The following is a 20,915-nucleotide window of genomic DNA, read 5'->3' on the forward strand; positions in this document are numbered from 1 at the left end:
CTCAGGTTCATAACAGCTGATCCTTACGTCACCCATCACTCCCACCTTTACCTAAAGTTGGCAGTGATGGGTGCTGGCCACATTTGGCTGTGAGACAGGAACACCATTAGTATTTATTCATTTATAAAGCTTTGATACAGGTGTTTCCATTATATATTTCGTCCCTTTTAACTCTGACCTCACATAATCTAGATACTCACTCACAGAATATGTTGTTGCTTCACACCCCCTTAATCAGAACTGAACTGTCATTGTCTTACAGTGCTCCTTATAAATGGAATAATCTGCAAAAGACCTTTAACTTGGACACTCTGCCACCCTTATGGCTGTTTAAATGCCTTATTTCAGATCTTGTTCTAATTGAGTGTAAATGCTTTTTACTATACATCTACACCATAACATATTTTTCATCCTGTATTTGTACTTTTAGTGATCATATGTTGTTATTATTGTTTTTTGTTTTGTATGATTTCATTTGTTTTAACTGATATGCATGATGGTTCTTTGTTTATTGTTTTTTAATGTTTTTGTTTATGCTCTGAATCACTGAAAATGAGGGTCTCCCTCAGTTGATTTCCCAAGTCTTAGATAAAATTTTGAATAAATGAATTAATGAATGAATGTACAACATTTCCAGAAACTCTCAAGTCTCCTATTTGCATCTATGATTATCTCAATTTTCTCAGATTTTCTCTCAGTTCTAGCAATACAGTTGAACAACAGTTGCCACAAAGGCCAAAATCTTCATCTGATCTTTACATAAGCACTATTCCTCATGCTTCCTGTCTTACATATCTTGTCTTACCTACTGCCTCTCATTTATTTCTTTTCTTTGTTTTGGCTCTGATTGTTTCTGCCTCTTATTCTCTTTGGACAGGTAGCCTCCCATGGTGCATGCTTGCCTTTGAAAAGAACATACTCTGGTTATTTCTTAAAGTCTCCTTCACATCCTTTTTCTCCACATTTACCACGTCTCAGTATTACTCTTACAGAGATTATGACCAAACTTACAACAGGTCTTACAGTGAAGTGGTTTGGGACTATACAGCCTTACTCATGGGTGCAGATCTGATGACAAGTTTGGGGGGGGGGGGGGGGGGGACGACACACAATCAGTTGTGATTTTTTTTTTAATTGCACGCGTGCAAATCATGCCCACAGAGCGCTTGAGATTGCCAGCATATTTCACGATTTCATAGAAGCTCAACACCATCACCAAGTCATTCAAAAAGCACTACAAAGAGAATCATATGCTTACCTTTACTGTTTATTTCTCTTAAACAGCCAGTAGTACATGGAACCAGCCATCACCCTCCTTTTCACAGCTTCGCTGTTAGTTAATGCTACTTCTAGTTTCAGGGTCTCAGGCATGTCCACTCACGTTCTCATCTCTCGCCTCTCACGGATTCCCATTTCTCCTCATCATCTTCCCTTTCTCCCAGTATATAGGACTACTGTATACATTTGTTCAATTTCAATCATTTAAGCTATTTAGAATTGTGGGGGACAATTTGTGTTTTTCAGAATTGTCCCCTCCCCGGGATCTGCACCCATGGCCTTACTGGATACAATACATGATCCAATAACACCCTATCTGACAGTCAGATAATCCAAATCAAAGTGCAGCATGACAGACTTTGTCTCAAACTTTTTTTGGGTCACTTTGTCAAATGTCTTCATCCTGAAACTGTAACATATTTACACACTGGAAACATGCAACTGGATACGTATCCATCCCACCCCCCAAAACTTCAACCTTTAGTGCCTCTTCCATCTGTTCCCTTGACACGCACTCCATGACGATCAAATCGGACCATTTGACATTGACCGGCTTTATTTTTTTCTAATCCACCTCACAATGGCAGGACAATCATACTGTTTGTAGACATGCACCAAGTAGGAACTACCCAAGTAGAACTAATGTGTTTTGATAAACAGACAGTAAACAAGCAAACAAACACCTGAAACCAGACATTTCTAGGTAGCAGACATGGCCACAGCAAGGAACTGTGAAGTATACAAATGCTGTATATGTATACAGGTGCCTACACATATCCATATAAAGCACAAACAAGTATATCAATACATGTATGCACATATCACCTCCCCCATCCCCCACTGTAACAAAAAAAAATACATTTATCGTATCATAACTTAAATTCTGTTTTCTGTTTCATAACTAAATGAAGCACATTAGAATATGCCTGTTTCTTTCAACTTTTGCCAAACAACATTATGTAACTAACCACCCTGTCTACAATTTTGCTTAGTCATCTGTCATGCTGGTTTACATGAACTTCCAGAGATCTGGCTTAGGGTGGATACAATAGGCAGCATTTGATTGGCCCTGCAGTGGGAGGTGGGCCTGTTCAAATTTAAACATCTGGAAACACTCACTGCTGCTGCTCAGTCACTCAGTAACTCAGTAAGGTTGAGTGGAATAATACTGCCTTAGAGAAGATGTCCTTCATAAAAATGGATCCATCGTCAGATTTCTCCTTCCACAACCTCCCTTATGGAATATTCTCCACACCTGATAATGTAAGTGCAATTTGCTTACCGGGTTTGCAAACAGACAAAAAGCTTTGTCAAGTCAGACACATTCAGGATGTATGGCCACGTTTTTTTTTTCTGAAAAAAAAAAAAAAAAAATTTTTTACAAAAATGTGGGTCTATGAGGAAAAAGATGATCTCATAATGTGCACTTAGTAGGCTATTAGTTATGGCAGAGTGTGTTTTATTTCCCCAGCCCAAATGTCGCATTGGTGTTGCCATTGGAGATCAGATACTGGACCTGAGTGTAATAAAGTCTTTGTTTCAAGGGCCTGTGATGTCCAAACATCAGGATGTCTTTGACCAGGTAAGTTTAATCACTTATAGTAATCAGAAAAGGCACACCATAAGTCAGTTTACCTTTTTATCTGACATGAATATAATGCACTGTGCAACATAATAGCAAACTTGTATTGTTCCATCATAGGTGAATAATGACTCAACGGGCCCCTGGGCCTGGTCATATGAAAAGCCAATGAGTTCCATTTTTGTTATTTACTTATTGTTCCTGCCACTTACACTACATTTGTGGTTTTAATTTGTGATCATCTGATAAATCTAAATCTTTCACAAAATGTATAAAGGGATTCCATATATTTTCAAATGTATGTTGATGACCCTTTAATATGCAAGTGATCCTGAGGATCAGGATTCAGTTCTGGTAATCCAATCCTCCCTTTAATCCAGATAAAGGCTGCATTTGGGTATTTCAAAAGTTAAGGCAGAGATCTGGAACAATTTGATACCAAATTTCAGGATTATTTGGATCCCACCTCACCTAATCTATTAGTGTTTTAGTTGTAAGTAATTTCAGCAGAGAAAAATATTGTTTGCCCATACTTCCTGAAACTGCTGTTAATAAGAGTAACAAATACAGACCTATTTCTCAACATCTAGTTTCACCTAACACTGTAACTTGTTTGTGCCAAAACATCCAACATATGTTTGTGGTCAGACAAAGGCAAGGAAATGCAATGCAAAGCAAATTTATTTGTATAGCACATTATTTTCTTTACACAGAGTACAAGAAACAACACAGGTATTAACATAATAAGCACATGGCAATTCTAACAAAGTATTAAAAAAGCAATTAGAAACAAAATGTAAATCTAAATAGTGTCACAGAACCTAAAGACTGCTCTCAGGTCTGACGTGAGCTTCTTTTCCATAAGTTTTATCTTCAATTCTGTCTCTCTCTGTTGAAGCAGCGTCAGCTTGAGTTGCTCGTCAGCCAATTCAATTTGTCTCACCGCCCTCTCAGTCTCCATTCTCTGTCAGGAATTCACAACAGTCACAGAAATTGTTGAAGTACGGAAAGCATATCACCATCATTACTGTAGCATACCAAAACTCTATCCTCTGACACTTCTGAATGAACCGCATAATTCATACTAAGTTAGTCGTGTATTTTCCCTATACAGTCTGCTCTGCACACATGTAAAAATAAATAAATAAAGTCCACTGAGTTGGCAATAACATGACGTTAAACTCTGAACAGGTTGGTGTTTAAAGAGTTCATGTATGACGTACTTAAGATTAATTCCCTTTTAAATTAAACCATAGACCGCAAAATACATCAACAAAGCCAGCTACCTCGCTAGCCTGCTAGCTACTTAACATGCAAGTCAATGGAGCCGCGTTAGCTACCGTTAGCATGACCTCGGCTCAATTAGAGATCTGTACGCCCACGTTTGAATTAGGTGACAATTCAAATAGCTGGCTCACATCAGATGGTGGGTGGCATTCGCATGGTCGTAAAAACGCTACACATTAGATAACGGTAAACCTACATTTTGATGTGAAAGCTGTGTTACCAACTGCTCCTTTCGTGAAGCAGTCCGCCATGTTTCAGATCCGGGGGCGGAGTCGTAAGATTTGGAAATCTGTATCCAGTCAGATTGGGATCAAAGTGATCCACCTTGTCAATGTTTTGAAATACCCAGATAAAGTCAGCAGGATCACCTTGATCCCTAACTGAGAAAAGGAGGATTTCATTATCCGGATTATTCTGATCCAGATTACAAGTTTTGAATACTGGTCCCAAAAGTCTTGCATTTTTTAATATCACAACATATATATAGCAAAAAAAATCGCAGTGTCATTTTTTTCCCCAATATTTTTACTATACATCTACACCATAACATGTTTTCACCCCGTATTTGTACTTTTAGCGATCATATGTTGTTATTATTGTTTGTTGTTTTGCATGGTTTCATTTCTGTTTTAACTGATATGCATGATGGTTCTTTGTTTATTGATTGTTTTTTAATGTTTTTATTTATGCTCTGCATCATTGAAAACGAGGGTCTCCCTCAATTGATTTCCCAAGAATTAGATAAAATTTTGAATGAATGAATGATTGTACAACATTTCCAGAAACTCTCAAGTCTCCTATCTGCATCTATGATACTCAGTTTTCTCATCTGATAAATCTAAATCCTTCACAAAATTTATAAAGGGATTCCATATATTGTCATATGTATGCTGATGACCTTTTAATATGTAAGTTATCTTTTCTATTGAAAGACTTGATAACATCTGTCTTATCCACTGAGTACTGCTTGGACTGTGAACGTTTTTCCAAAAAGGGCAGTACATTTTTGGTGTAAAGCAAGCTGAGATCCATAAATACTCGTTCATTTTTACTATAGTCATGTTTCTCTGGATATCTGGATATCCAACAAAAAAGATTCAGAGGCTTTTTGGTGTTGGGGTTGAATACCAATTTTAAATCTGGTAAAACAGCTTCTGACAGTGGATTATTAGCACTAATGAATGTGTAATAATCATTTTCATGTATTTGATCAAGCACGGATAATTTAAACATTTTTTTACATTAAATAGTTAAAGATATATAGTATACATAGTAGTATATAGTAGTTTAAAAGATAATTTTGTATCCTAGTTAATAAGCTGGAAATTAGTTTTATTTGTAAACAGATGTTTCACAAACTAACTTGTAGCTTGACCTGTGAGATAAATGTGATGGAGTAAAATGTAAAATATTTGTATTTTTTTTTTTTGTACAACATTTAGTGTTGTAGACATATAATGTAGCATAAAGTGAAAGTACCAAGTACCATTAAAATAGTATAATACTTGAGTAAGGTACTCATTCATATTCCACCACTAGTCAGGTAGATGCAGGAGGGAAAGTCCAGGAGCAGCACAAGTCCTGGAGGCATTTTTACGGGCCAAATTTGGAACTGTAGGTCACATGATGTCCTGGAGTGCAGACAGACTTGCCGAGCACATGTGTTAAGGCCCTTTTTCAGTGCACAAAAACCCCCACTAGCACCTACTAACATCTGGCTTTTTAATGTATTGTGAAAGGTTACAATCAGCATTCACATTCGGGTCAAATGACTCTGCAGTACTCCTGGATATTTATCAGCTCCAGCCCCAGTCAGCATTGATGAAAGCACAAGGCCCGGGTGGACATGCTTATTATAGCCGTTTTGCTGGTGAGATGCAATGATGCACTTTCACAAAATACTGTCCATCTCCACCCAAGCAGCTCAAACATTGTTCCAAATTAGTCTGCACTGAATTTGAAAGAGAGACTGAATAAGGCAGCGATATTAAAAAAAAAAAAAAAGAAGTAACCACTTGAAATGCTATTTATTTATGTTATTTACCAATGTTATGAGTCTTGTTTCATGTCAGCTCAGTGTGAGAAAACTGCTTGTTTTTCATCTATGGCACAGGCTGTTTATCCATCCCGCTCGGGGGAGAGATGGGAGAGACAGGCCGTGTTTGGACACTTCATCCTTGTTTTCTATTTAATGTTTATTTAACCAGAAAAACCTCGAGATTAAAAATCTCTTTTAGACAGACAACATAGAACAAAAATAAAAATAAAAAATGTACAGCTCTAAAACAAGCAATATAAAACACACCACGACTGCAAAGGAAAGCCTAAAAGTATGTTAATATATGCTATATATGAGCCATAAAATGCAAAAAAGGGCAACTACACATGATTGCAAAGACCAGCTATAATATGCCCTGCCATTGGCATATAGATGATTGCGTACAAAGAAATCCTGCAGTAGTGCTCTGAAACAGGCAAGAGGAACCAATGTTTGCAACTTTAAGTCCTTCTGCAGAAGATTCCACATAGAAGGAGCTGCAGACATAAATGCTTGTTTGCCAAACTACGGATGTACCATCTCTGTATAAACAGATATATTATGGACACATTGCCTAGGGTCTAGCCTGTTCCTCCTGTGTTGTGTGTTTAAAGTAATTTTGCATTCTAGGAATATGTCAACTAATGATAGAAAAGACTGCTATATGTAGTGAATTGTTTTCTGTGTCTCTCACCAAGCCCACTCTGAATGCCTTCATGGCTCTTGGTTATGAGGCGTGGAAGGAGGCCAGGAGGACCTTGCAGAGGTTGCTATCAGCCAGTGAGAGCACACTGAGAGATGATGTCAGCCTTCGCAGCAGGTCAGTCCACGTAATCTGTCGATGCAGAATTCTACATAGTGTACAGTCTTCACCAGGCTACTGCTTTGTGTGATTATGTTATGTTATAAAAATACAATACAAAATATTAAAATTCTAATTGCCATATAAGGCTACAATTGAGCATTTCAGTTCTGTGATCTAAATGTTTTTTCAGAAACTTTTCAATCCTGAGAAGAATAAAATGTCTATGATAATTAAGGAGACATTTAATCATTTTCTGGTGTAGATATGCTCAATATCTACTCAAAATATGAACTATTCATTAAACCCTACCAGGATTTCCACATATCCTAAAACTCTATAGTGCACCTTTACAGTCATTTGAAAGCCCTGAAAAAATACTAAGCTATGCAACATCTTCTGAAAAACAAGAGTTATCCCGGGAAATCTTTTAATGCACAACAAGTTAGAGAAACAGGAAGAAACTTAAGAGTGAAAATAAATGTTCTGACATTCTGCATAAGAGGCTAAAATATGAAGAGTCTTTGGTGATTAGACTCCATTGCCATGCCAAACTGTGTGGGCAAACAGTCCAACGGTTTTGGAACAATATTTCTCAATTCACAATTGCAAATCTATGGATTTCACCATCTACAATCCAGAATATCATCAAAAGATTCAGAGAATCCAGAGAAATCTCTGTGCATAAGGGGCAAGGCCAACGACCAATATTCAATGGCTGTGACTTCGACCTCTCAGGGAGCACTGCATTAGAAACCAACATGACTGTATAAAGGATATAACTACATGGACTCATGAACACTTTGGAAAACCATTGTCAGTAAACACAGGTCATCCCGGCATCTAGAAAAAGACTCTACCATGCAAAGTGAAAGCCATCAACAACATCCATTAACACTGCCAATTTCTCTGGGCACGTGCTCATCTGAGATGGACTGACACAAAGTGGAAAAGTGTGCTGTGGTGTGACAAGTCCACATTTCAAATTGCTTTTTGGAAATCATGGATGTTGTGTCCTCCAGGAAAAAGAGGAAAAGAACCTTCCAGGTTGTTACCAACTCAAAGTTCAAAGCCAGCATCTGTGATGGTATGGGGGTGTGTTAGTGCTCATGGCATCATGGGTAACTTCACATCTGTGAAGGCACCATGAATGCTGAAAGGTACATACAGGTTGTGGAGCAACATATGCTGCCATCCAGATGATGTTTGTTTTTTTGTTTTTTTTGTCAGGGACGTCCCTGCTTATTCCAGCAAGACAATAAGACACATTCCGCATGTACTGTATTATAACAGTGTGACTTTGTAGTAAAAGAGTGAAGGTACTACACTGACCTGCCTGCAAGACCTGTCTCCCATTGAACATGTGTGGCACATTATGAAACACAAAATACAACAATACAAAAGACTGAAGCAACTGAAGCAAGAATGGGGAAGAACTTCAACAATGAATGTCCTCAGTTCCCAAATGCTTATGCTTATATATGAACATTAATATGGTGTCTTTGTTCATATTCAGTTGAACATAGGTCAAATCATTGCAGTCAGTTGTTATTTACATTTTACACAGTGTCCCAACTTTCATGGAATCAGGGTTATAGATGCATATAAGACACATTTCTTAAAATTAAGGTACATTTCCCAAAATTCTAAACACAAGTGCACAACTGCAGGCTGCAAGCTTCAAACTTCAATGTAATACCAAAACTTTTACATCCCAAAATGTAAAACCAAAGGTTTTCATTTGGGACTTTGCAAAATCACAGCACTGACTATCCAGTTAACACTTTGAGGAACAACTTGCTGATAGAAATTCAAAACAGCACTGTAATCAACTGTATAATGCCGGATTTCCACTGGGTGCGTGTCCGTTGCGGAACAGCAGCGCTGGTTATCCGCTGCGTGCTCCGCCGTCCGTCAATACCCACCAGCTGCGTTTGCTGTGTGGAGCGGTGCAGCTCCGCCGGAAGACATCTCGGTGCACTGCCATGATTAATATCTCCTCGTCCATGGTGTTCATGGGGTGAAATGACGTCTGAAAACCCCTGACCTGTTGACTTCAGGCCTGCCTCTGCCCATTATGTAGTTTTTAAGGTGTAGTGCAGGGAAATATGATCCGCCGTGAACACTGTGTATTTTATTTTGAAAATTAACCGGATGTTTTATTGTGTTTCTGTGCACGACTTCCTGCCCTGCACGATCTGCTCTGTGCTGAATTGCTGTGTTGTGCTCCGGCTTCTGGCAAAAATAGAAATCCTGTGTATCTGTTGCGGAGGGCTCCGGAGTGCCGGAGCTGAGACGGAGCCGGAACGCAGCACAGCCGCAGCCGGTGGAAACACACACATTGACTAGAATGGAATCCTATCGGCGCCACTGACGTGCCGGCGCGGAGACGCAACCAACACGCATCTGGTGGAAATTGGCCTTAACTCTCACTGTGGAGAAGGGAATACGAACTGATGAGAAGTCTCTGCCTACTTCTAATAGATGGACCCTCTCAGTCACTGACCTTTGGTCATACATCACTGTGGTAACAATTACACTGACAGTGGACATTCAGTCTCCTCTTCAGCCATTATTGTAATTGTATAGGAATACAACTAAATTAGTTGTGACACTCAAGTGATGCATCCAATCAAAGAACATAAAAACACAAGACACAGGATATTCAGTGAGTGATAAAAATGCAATAAATAAATAAATCTAAAAGTATTTAAAGCGCAGTGTTGGGATCAACATATTAGGCCTCTCCAAGGGGCACCAAATATGTAGGGATTTAAATTCGGGCTTCACACAGCGGCACCAAATATGTTGTGATCAACATATTAGGGCATCACATGGAGGCACCAATTATGTTGGGGTCAATTGGCTATTGGAAATAATTAATAATTATTAATAATTATGTTAAATAATGTGACTTAATTAACATTAAATCACCTCATGGGGCACAATTCCCGTAAAGGGAAAAATGATAGCCAGTTAAAGATATCAGTCTCATAAAATACGCTAAACTATTAAATTGGAGTTTTGATTAATAATTAAATTAATGACAACATCCAAAATTAACAGTAACGCCTGAAGGATCTTGACGCAGCAGAGGTTGACTATTCATTCACTCTTGTGCAACATTAAACAGACAGCAGGTATGATTCCAAAGAATTATATTTATTCACAAATTAGCAAAGCAAACCAAAACACACAAATTCTAACTAACTATATACAAGCTTGGTGTGTATATGTGTGTGTGTGTGTGTGTGTGCGTGTGTGCGAGAGAGAGAGAGAGAGAGAGAGAGAGAGAGAGAGAAAGAGAAAGACAAAGGTGGGTGTGGTGATCAAAGAGCCATTTGGCCTACAAAACAAAATGGCTGACAACAGAGAACTACCAAAATGGCCGAATCAAAGCTGGCTTCAGATCGGAGGAGGTGTTTGTTTGACCGTGTGGTCAGGACAAAGACAAAGGAAAAGAAGCGGGAACTCTGAGATGCCTGTTTGGGTGTAGCTCTGTTGAAAGCCTATTTGTTAATGAGTCTATCTGAATGTGATTTGTGTTGCAAATAGTCTGGATTAGTGCAGAGATTGTTTAGTTGTGTGCAAGAATCTGTTTGTGAACAGTATTAGCAAACGCAACACTTAGCTTTGGCGAAGCCAACTAATCAATGACCTAACTGCCAACAATCACAGCAATAACTCAATGACAGCATTAAATCACATACAATAAGTTAAACAGTCTTGCTTAGTCTGTAAAGCTGTGATAAGCTATGGCCAGTTGTTACATTACCGATCCTTGAGTGGATGAAAGAAAGAGTCACTTGATGGTGTGCTGCTTTGTTAGCAGGCAGAAGGCGGCTGGGAAGAGCTGTGATTCCAGATGCAGTCTTTGCTGTGTCCTTGTTCCAAAGGTTCTGGTCTGAGGAAGTCAGTCGCTCAGGGTCCTTGCAGAGTTAGATGCTGGGTGCTAACTCACTTCCTTGTCGCTGGAAAGCTTTTTGCAAACCTTGTGGTTGCACCTCTAACTTTCTGGTTCAGGTTAGAGAGTCTGTGATCAATTGCCCTACCTTTGACGGTTCAGGGCAAGGAGCAAAGGTCTGAGCATCTGGGCTGCTCCAGGCCCAGCCGGAAAGAGGTGTGGGCTGCTCCGCAGTTCCTGAGTAAGAGAGCAGGACTGTCTGAAGGGAGCAGACCTTCTACAGATGCCTGTGACATCACAGAGTCACAGAGTCACATGTCACTGCAAAAGTCCTGTCCAATCAAGTTGTGAGACTTGTGTCTCACTGAGGTGTGAGGTGAGACCTCCAGTGGAGATGGGTGTCACATAGCTCTCTTTGTTTGAAGACAACGGCCCAATTCCAATCCGGCCCCTAAAGACTCAAGCCCTGAACTCTCACTGACTTAACTGACGTCAGCTGTAAGTGATTGAGTGTGAGAGTCTGAAAGGGCTCTGGATGCTATAAATAGGAATGGGACAGCACTTATCCCCCTCTCTACAAAATGTTGTTGACACTGGCGACTCTGGGCGTGATCATTTATTCGTTTATCGGTTATTGTTAGCACGCATAAGGCGTGTGAGGGATAGACTGATCAGTCAATCCTTATCCTAGCACTTGCGTTGCAAAATGGGCAAGAGGTAAGTTTGAAATAATGAATTTACTGTATTTTTACCATATGCATGTTTTTTCTAAACTAGCATCAAAAGTGCTGTAAGTGATATAGTGATACCTATCTTATATATATATATCGTTACTGTTTGCAGATCTGCCGACCGTGTTTATTTGTTTACGTTTTTTTTTTTTTTAACACTTCCGGTATTCCGAGGGCAACCCCTGTATTTGATGTCACAACGCTATGAACTGTGGGTAGTCCACATCGATGCTGACCTATGGTAAGGGGGCATAAAGGGCTCACTCACTGACTCACTGACTTGATGATTTGACAATGGGACAGCCCTCACACACTCACGCACTTAACATGAATGCGCCTCTAAGTCACTGAGTCTGTAAGGGATCGGATTGGAATTGGGCCAAATAGCATGCAGAGGAAAAAGCCTTCACATGTTCCGTTTAGATTTTAACAAATGGCAAATCATCTGTGGTCCTGTGAATCCCAACAGCAGCAAGTGCTTAGTGGATGGCAGAATGCCAGCAGTAAACATTATTTGATATTTGTTTTATTTAGTGTGTTGTGGGAAAGAAACTCTCTGAGTCTGGTGGTTTGTGTTTTGGAAGCTCTTTAGTGTCTGCCAGATGACAACAATTTAAAGAGTTGGTGACCAGGGTTTTTTGCTCTGCTGACGTAATGTGAAGTGACAAGTTCTTCCAGGGGGGCCAAGGGATAGTCTGTGATTTTTTTCTGCAGACTTGAAGACTCTTTGCAAAGCCTTTTTATCTGCAGCATGGGGGGAAGATACTGGACTTCTTCCTGAAGTCCAATATCACCTTCTTTGATTTAATGGTGTGCAGTGTAAGGTAATTCACTGTCTAAGTGGTGCTCAGTGAATTACCTTACACTGAAAAGGATATTCAGTGAGCACCACTCTGACAGTCTCTGTACCTCGTCCCTGAATGCAAACTCATCCCCCCCGAGATGAGCTCAACGATGGTTGTGTTGACCGCAGATTTAATGATGGTATTGGATGAGTGGGTTGGTGAGCAGTCATCATCCAATCAATCAATCAATCAATCAATCAATCAATCAATCAATCAATGATGGTTGTGTTGACCGCAAATTTAATGATGGTATTGGATGAGTGGGTTGGTGAGCAGTCATCATCCAATCAATCAATCAATCAATCAATCAGTCCCTTTATTTGTCCCCAATGGGGCAATTGGCTGTGCAGCAATGGAAGCAAAACATAAAAGTACATATCAACCAATAGCATACATAATAAAAAAACACTAATACTAATCAGTAAAAATAAAATACAAATAAATAAAAATACAAATAAAAGCCACTGGATTTAAAACCCAAAAAACCCAAAAAGTTAAGAAAGAATTAAGACACTACAGATAAAACTACCTTTTCCTCCTGGAGTTTAGTAGTATTTATATCTGTTTGTTTTAGCAAGTGGAAGTCTGAGCAGTGAACCAGATGGAAAAAATTGAAACTGCTGATGTAAAGGATGAGAACAATCAAACAAGATAGATTCTGCTTTCTCATACAGTTGTTTGTTGTAAAGATCCTGTAGAGTCTCTTGAACAGTGCCAATTATTTTACTGCAGACATTAACCACCTTGTTAAGTTAATTTTTCTGCTTTACCGTAAGGGATTGAAACCAGCAAATAAAAGAAAAGATAATCACAGTTTCAATAAAAGAACGATAAAACATGGTCATCAGGGATGAGTCAAGCTGGAATTTAGAAAGTTTACGAAGACAAAAGAGATGCTGCTGGGTTTTTTTGTAAATCATATCAGAGTTACTCTCAAATGTCAGCTTATTGTCTAGTATAGTTCCTAAATACTTATAGGAATCTACAAATTCTCCATTCTGTCCATCAATCACTGTGTTATCAGGAGAGTGCTGCCAATGTCTAAAATCAGTACACGTTCTTTGTCTTTGATACATTCAGAGTTAAAGGTAGAGTCTGGAGGATTTTCCAGTTGCTGTTTGTAAACACACATTCAAATTTGGCCCCTGCTATCAGGCTCAACTCTCCCGGGTGTACGGAGCCTGGAGGTACGGAAGAAGGCTTCACAGAAGAGGTTCAGGCAAGGCTCGCGCTGGTGCACGCTCGGACACGCTTGGGCACGGCACCTGCACTCTCTCATTGGCTGGGGAAATCTCTGCCCAGAAGCGGTCCGAGCTCACAAAAACATCAAAATACAGTTAAAGGACAGGAGCTCGGCAAACAGAGTCACCACCACACATGAGTAGAAGCCCATAGGTGATGATAAAGCAGGATTTCATTTGTATATGTCTATATTTTGTTTTGTTTGAAAATCCTCCAGATCCTACTTTTAAAAACGATTCCTGACACCATTTTAAAAAATAATCAACAACAGGACCAGTTTCTGTATTGTTCAGCAGGGTCACTATAACCGTGTCATCCGCAAACTTCAGGATATGATGGTTTTCAAATGTGCTACAGCAGTCATTAGTATATAATATACACAGCAGAGGAGAGAGGACACATCCTTGAGGAGAGCCAGTAGATGTAACAGATAGATCAGAAAACTGTCCATTTACTCTCACTCTTTGTGTTCTGCATGTCAGGAAATCCAAAATCCAGCCGACAATAAAGTTGTCGATCAGTCTCTGGATTAGCATGTGGCTGTATAGTATTGAAGGTGGATGAAAACTCAACACACAGCAATCTAACATGATTGTTAGAACTCTCAAGGTGCTTGTAGATGTAGTTTAACAGAGTTAAAGTGGTGTCCTGAACCCCCCTCTTGGTCCTATAAGCAAACTGCAATGGGTCAATCAAGTGTTCAGTCCTTCTCAGAAGTTTGGCTTTAATCAGTTTTTCAAAGGACTTCATAACTAATGAGGTCAGGGCCTGAAGTCACTGAAAGATTTAGGATGTTTAGATTTGGCAGCAGGAACTTCAGTAGACTGTTTCCATGGGTTAGGAACCTTCTGCTGAGACAATGATAAATTAAAAATATAATTAAAAATGGGACCAAGTTGTTCAGCACAATTAGAGAGAATTCGACCACTAATATTATCGGGTCCTTGTCACTGGTCCGACATCCCATTAGTCCGACGGTCCACGGTGCTGAATGGCTCCCGGCGGGCGTATTTCTACCTTGGTGGTGCGCCGTGACCGGCTCTGGGTCAGCTGGGAAAGGCTTGAGGCGAAGCAGGCTCACGGCTTATGTGTTTGTCACTTTCTTTTTCATTTTAACCCACACCATGATCTTTTCCTAACCCTAATCAAGTGGTTTTTGTGCCTAAACCTAACCAGACCTTAACCACAGGGCATCATAATGATTTCAGAACGGACTTCGGAACAATGGGTTTAATATGGTCGGAACAATGGGATGTCGGACCAACGGGCTGTCGGACCAATGGGCAGTTCCCATATTATCAGGGCCAGCACTTGTTCTTATTTTAAAGTGTTTAAAAGTTTTAACACCTGTATGTACATCAAAAGGAGGAGTGGCCACTTGATTTGATTTAAAGTAGTTATTTAGTGAATTCGTCAATGTCAGCAGAGGATTCAATGAACTCCTCCCAGGCTGTGCTATCCAGACAGCCCTGAAGTGTCAGTGTGGCCTCTTCTGACCACATTTTGATGTTTCTAGTTGTCACTTTCCCCCTCTGAAGGCAAGTCCAATATGATGGAACCAGGAACACTATGAAGCCACATTTGTTTCTTTATTATTCAATCAATCAGAGTAGGTTTTTCAATCAAAAAAAAAGATTTGAGAGCAAAAGTATCAATATTGCAATCAAAAAATGTTTTGTTTGCGAGTCATTTTTTTTTTTGTTTGCAAGTCAAAAAGTTTTAAAGTAAAAAGTTTAACCTAGTGGGCGGGGCCTAAACTGAAAGCTGTAAGACACGTCTCTATAGACGAAATTGCCTTGTTGTTTACATTTACTTTCGGGTAGAAAACCGGCGCGTCAGTTGAATGAAGACGGGTGAGACGAACGAGAGGTAAGCTATATATATCATCGTTTAGAATAATTTGATGTTTGTAAATTGAACAAACATTACTACTTCTACGTGCATGTTTTTGTAATTACTCATGGTTATCGTAGATTAGCTGAGCTAAAAGTTAGCTACACGGTAGTGACAGTAGCCTCGCAAAGCAGCCTCTAGCCAGCAATGTAACAAGTGGCGTGTTGATGTTGACGATCTGCTTTAATAAACAAAATGTTGGAAATGGCGATTGTTGAACAGTTTTTCATTCATGATTTTCACATTATTCACCTCTTCAGAAAAAGTATTGAACCAGGGTAAGACAGGCAGAGAGGAGGAAGATGAGAAGAAGCTTGGGTAAATAAGAGGCAGGAGTAAGAAGATGAGAAGAGGAAGGGATAAATAAGAATTATAAAAAGAGACAATATAAGAGGCAGGAGTAAATAAGAAGAGGCAGAGATGAGGAAGGTGAGAAGAAGCAGGAGTAAATAACAAGAGGCACAAGACAGGCAGGACCATCAAGAGCAAAGGAAAGATGAGTCAGTTGTCCACCTATACTGTTGGCTTAGACACAGCAGATTATAATCGTTATAAAGAGAAATTGCAGCTCCATGTTGGTGATGCCATCGTGCCACTCCCAGACCCCTATAATATCAGTGATGGGTGGTTTACTGATCCTGCTAAGCTTCCTCTTGTCCAATACATGGATATTTATAACTACCTCATAAATATGAGTTTGAGTTAGTTAGTTACAAATATCTGTCACTACTGTGTAGCTAACTTTGACAGCTAACTGTTAGCTCAGCTAATCTACGATAACCTACGGTACGGTTTTATAAACTTTACAAACATCAAATTATTCTAAACAATGATATATATAGCTTACCTCTTGTTCGTCTCGCTCATCTTCATTCAACTGACGCGCCGGTTTTCTACCCGAAAGTAAATGTAAACAACAAGGCGATTCCGTCTATTGGCCAGTCTCAATAGGAATGACAGCTTGCAAAGCATTTTTTTTATTCTTCTTCAACAATTTAAAGGTGCATACCGCCACCTTCTGTATAAGAGTGTGCAACATCATGTCATTTAGCCTGTTTCTTAAATTCTACTCATCAGCCTAGTACATTTGCAAAGCAACATGGAAGCTCTGTAGTTCACGAGGAATTCAGTGTGGGAGCTGTGGCGAAAATCAATTCTGAAACTGAAGTTTTTCGGGCTTCGGTTTCCAAAAAAATTCGTCCACACGAGTGCTGTGATAAAAAAATATGATGTCCACACGAAACCGCAAAACCTGCTACCAAGTAATGTAACACACATGCCAAAGTAGTAGATGGCGATGTAACTTCTAATGGAAAGGCCATTTTAACCAATCAGAAGTCAGAGTCAATACCGGAATAGGGAAGTGCAGAAAATAAAAAACAACCTGATCCACAAAAATAGCGCTACCTAATTCAACAGCAGAGGCACCTGAACGGACAACTACACTACTACGAAAGCAGCGATGGGCCTGCCAATGGAGGTCTAACCCGGCTTTCGTGGTAGTTGGGGTAGCTAGCAACAGGAGCAGTCTCCCTTGTTGATCTTTAGGTCGAGCAGCTGGATATGCCATCCAAAGAGAGCAGATAGCATGCTCACAAATAAAGTTAGTGTGTATCTGCCCACTCAATTGTGACATTATTTTATGCATAGGATATCAATTTTGTATCCCCCATTCAATTTATAGCATAACTGATTTGAGTAAAGGCACGAGAGCAAATCTGGGTATATAAATGGTTGGTAAGCACTGCGTTCTTTAGTTGGCAGTTAACGTTACACCTAGAGTAAAGCCACTGAAGACCAGCAAAATCACCGCTTGTTTTCAGGTGGGTAAATGTCATAGACTGTATAAAAATAAATGTCACCTAAGCACCTTCAGATTTTAGTAGTGTACCCTTAACAGATAATTTGTTTATAGTTTGTATTGTGCTTCGTGATATTGATTGAGGGAACTGTAACGTAAGGTAAATGCATACGAGTGGATGCAACCATCACTAATGCTAGCGTAGTTCCTCAGGGATTTAAGGTGTAATTACTTTAATTTTCACAATCTAACCTGTGACAACACATTAGCTAAGGTTGTAAGGACTGGAACAGTTGGTAGCTGTTGTTGATTTTGTTTAAATATGTTGAATTATACTTTTATGGGTTACTGTTTGTCAGACGATTGAGCTAAGCTAAACTAAGCTGTCACTTGTTGCCATAGCAAGCTTCACTGTAAATATAGTTAAGATACATTGTATTTAACACAGGATGTGGGATTTTGTAGTTAGTAAACTTTTAGAAAAGAGCTATTTACCGTCGCTCTGACGTCAAACAATGGAGACAGGTAATAAAATACTGCGGTTATCCTATCTACACGCAACCGCTATCACCGGAGTCTTCCAAAAACTTCACCCTGGACTACGGTTTCAAAGAAACGCGGCCAAATCGCATTGAATAATACACAGTTTCAGAAGTACACGGGTCTGTGTGGACTAGGCCTGATAATAGCAAGAATGTTTTATTTGAACTGGTGCATTTAGATTGCTTTTGTTTAGCCAGGGCAGAACTATTCGACGGCGTAATGTTGTGTACCCACCAAACGCAAATTCGCAAATTCGCGCATCGAGATTACATGCAAAGTCAATGCAAAGACGCGATTAGACGCGAATTCACGCCGGGCGGCGCGATCGACGCGTCTTGTGCGACGCGAAATTCGCGTCCATCGCCTCATCACTCGAGCTGAAAATATTGAACTTTTGAGGCGAATTCGCGTGATGCTGTGCTGTGAAAGCCAATCAGCGTTGAGATTCATGACGCCAGTGACGTCTTGACGCCCCGACGTCCAGCTGTTAACACAACAATAAACTGGTACTCACCGGAGACAGATGGACAGGTGCTCCGCAGCTGAAATGGAGCGCCTGTAGCTGGCGTCCTGCCGGGAGATCCTGGCGCCAACCCTCCCCAACAGGTCCTCAAACTGGGCCCCAGTCAGCCTGAAGTACTGCTGAAAGCAGCTATCATCCAGACGGAGTTCCTGGAGGAGGTTGTGAAACTCGCCGAGCTGGATGTGCTTCTGCAGGATAGGGTGAACCCAGAACGACGGCGTTTGGCCCTCCGACATCGATGCCCCGGGGTGTAGCAGTAATGCCGACTGTCGAGCGTTTCCAGTGGGAGAGAAGGAATCGTGGGTGTAGCCCGCTCTACATGTAGCCACGTCAAACCCGCCAATAGAAACTGTTCTCTCATCCATCAGCGTAGGCCCGACCCATTAAGTGCAGTTGAACTTGCAAGCAAAACTTTAACTCGCAAGCAAAGAGGACTGATCTATTGATGTACAGGCATTTTTGATGGACCCATAACACCTGTCAAGAATCCTGTCTTTCCTGGTGGGACAGGAAACATACTTGTGGTGTTTAAAAGAAAAAGTGAGCTAGTAAGGCTTAACATAATTAGAAAATACTGTTATGCGTATATGTTGTTATGGGACGCATGTTGTATCTGTTATTGGCCTCTAGGTGGTGAGAAGGCTCTTTGCAAGAGCCAGTGTTATAATGGAGCTGATCATTCTCAGACGTGTTCTACCTGCCTCTGCATTAAAGCCTGACGCTGAGTTCGTAAGAAGCTTTTCTATCTGTCATTTTTCACCGGGAGTATTTCCCCACAACCTTCTGTGATACACAACAGATTCTGGATGGGATATTTCCTCGAGTGAAAAGGGTTTTTTGGAAAGGACAGACCCCGTCGAAACAACAGAAAGCAGGGACAGCAAAGGCTCAACCAGCGCCGGACTTTGTCACAGAGTACCGGGCAGGTGACGTCAGTGATGTTGAACTGTTTTCTATAAAGACTGAGAACACCTGTACTTTAACTGACACAGACATTGAGAAACCATACTATGTGTATCTAAGGGTAAATGAAAAACGGATAAAAATGGAAGTAGATACAGGAGCAGCAGTGTCTGTGATATCGATACAGGAGAAGCAGTGTCTGTGATATCATTTTCTGTATAAACGCAGGTTTAAGAAAGTGAAACTAATGTCTGCAAACTGTGTGTTGAAAACCTACAGTAAACAGTAGACTAAGAGGAAGCATTTCAGTAAACCTGAAGTGTAAGGGAAACAGCAGCACACTTAACTTGCTTGTGGTTGCAGGTGGTCCAGCCGTACTGGGAAGAGACTGGATCAAGAAGCTAAAACTGGATTGGTCTTCTGTAAACAGAGACACACCTGAGAGTGTGGAGGATTTATGTGACAGGTACTCAGAGGTTTTTCAGCCTAATCTAGGGAAGGTGACAGGTATTAAAGCCAAACTTCATGTAGTCTCGCTCACCAGACCTTTCTCAAGAAAAGAAAGGTCTGCCTGGGCCGACTCTCACTTTAAGATTGGAGAAAAAAATGCCCTGGCTGCTTGTATTTCTTTCAGCCAATCACAATCGTTCTGGGCGGTGCCACAGCAATGGTGCGCTTGCAAAAATATTGCTGGGGGGAAACAGGTTTTGGTGTAACACGCCAACAAAAATATCGCGAACCATGGCAGAAAAATGGTTACATCCCTGCAAGATCAAACACTGCAAAAGTTAGTAAAGGACGTGTTGAAAACGCCCAATGAGAGGCTGATTTATGCAGCGAACTTCCGCCCACTCAGACTACACTTCATGTGATACCTGGGGCAGTTCCAAAGTTTTGCAAACCACGCTCTGTGCCTTGTGCACTTAGGGAGGCAGTAGAAGCCCAGCTAAGTAAAATGGAGGCTGAAGGGGTTATTACACCTGTAAATTACAGTGAGTGGGCAGGACCAACCGTAAACATCCCTAAAATGGATCAGACAGTGACGATATGTAGGGAAGCATCTATCAACCCATGGCTTGAAGTAGATCAGTACCCCATACCAAAACCACAAGATTTGTTCACAAAACTAGCAGGTGGTAAAAGGTTCACCAAGCTTGATTTGTCACAAGCATATCTACAGGTAGAATTAGAGGAAAACTCTAAACAGTACTTGACAATAAACACACGTAAGGGGTTGTACCAAGTAAACAGGCTCCCCTATGGTGTAGCAAGTGCACCTGCGATATTCCAAAAGCTAATGGATCAAGTTCTCTAGGGCATAGATAGTGTGATATGCTATCTGGGTGACATATTAGTCACTGGACAGGACACTGAGACACACATGAAAAACTTGGAAGAAGTGCTAAAAAGAGTAAAAAGCCACAACCTCAGGGCTAAGAAAACAAAATGTGCATTTTTTCAACACAGTGTGACATGTTTAGGACATGTTATTGATGCAGAGGGAATTCACCCCATGAAAGAGAAATGTGAAGCTATTGCAAAA

The 20,915-nt window shown here is 40.4% G+C and overlaps 1 protein-coding gene across 2 annotated transcripts in view; it reads left to right on the forward strand.

The window, feature by feature from the left end:
* Positions 1-2,383: 2,383 nt before the first annotated feature.
* fah (fumarylacetoacetate hydrolase (fumarylacetoacetase)) overlaps positions 2,384-20,915 on the forward strand; it is an 81,459-nt gene continuing 62,927 nt past the window's right edge. Inside the window, exons 1-3 of one of the 2 annotated variants that reach the window (XM_049603222.1) lie at positions 2,384-2,541; positions 2,750-2,860; positions 6,884-7,005. In XM_049603222.1, the coding sequence (XP_049459179.1) occupies positions 2,461-2,541; positions 2,750-2,860; positions 6,884-7,005 (314 nt within the window). In that variant the 5' untranslated portion in view covers positions 2,384-2,460. The remainder of the gene's footprint in view (positions 2,542-2,749; positions 2,861-6,883; positions 7,006-20,915) is intronic. The other variant, XM_049603231.1, reaches the window with a different exon arrangement.

The sequence above is a fragment of the Epinephelus fuscoguttatus genome, linkage group LG2 (genome assembly GCF_011397635.1).
Source record: "Epinephelus fuscoguttatus linkage group LG2, E.fuscoguttatus.final_Chr_v1".
Classification (NCBI taxonomy): domain Eukaryota; kingdom Metazoa; phylum Chordata; class Actinopteri; order Perciformes; family Serranidae; genus Epinephelus; species Epinephelus fuscoguttatus.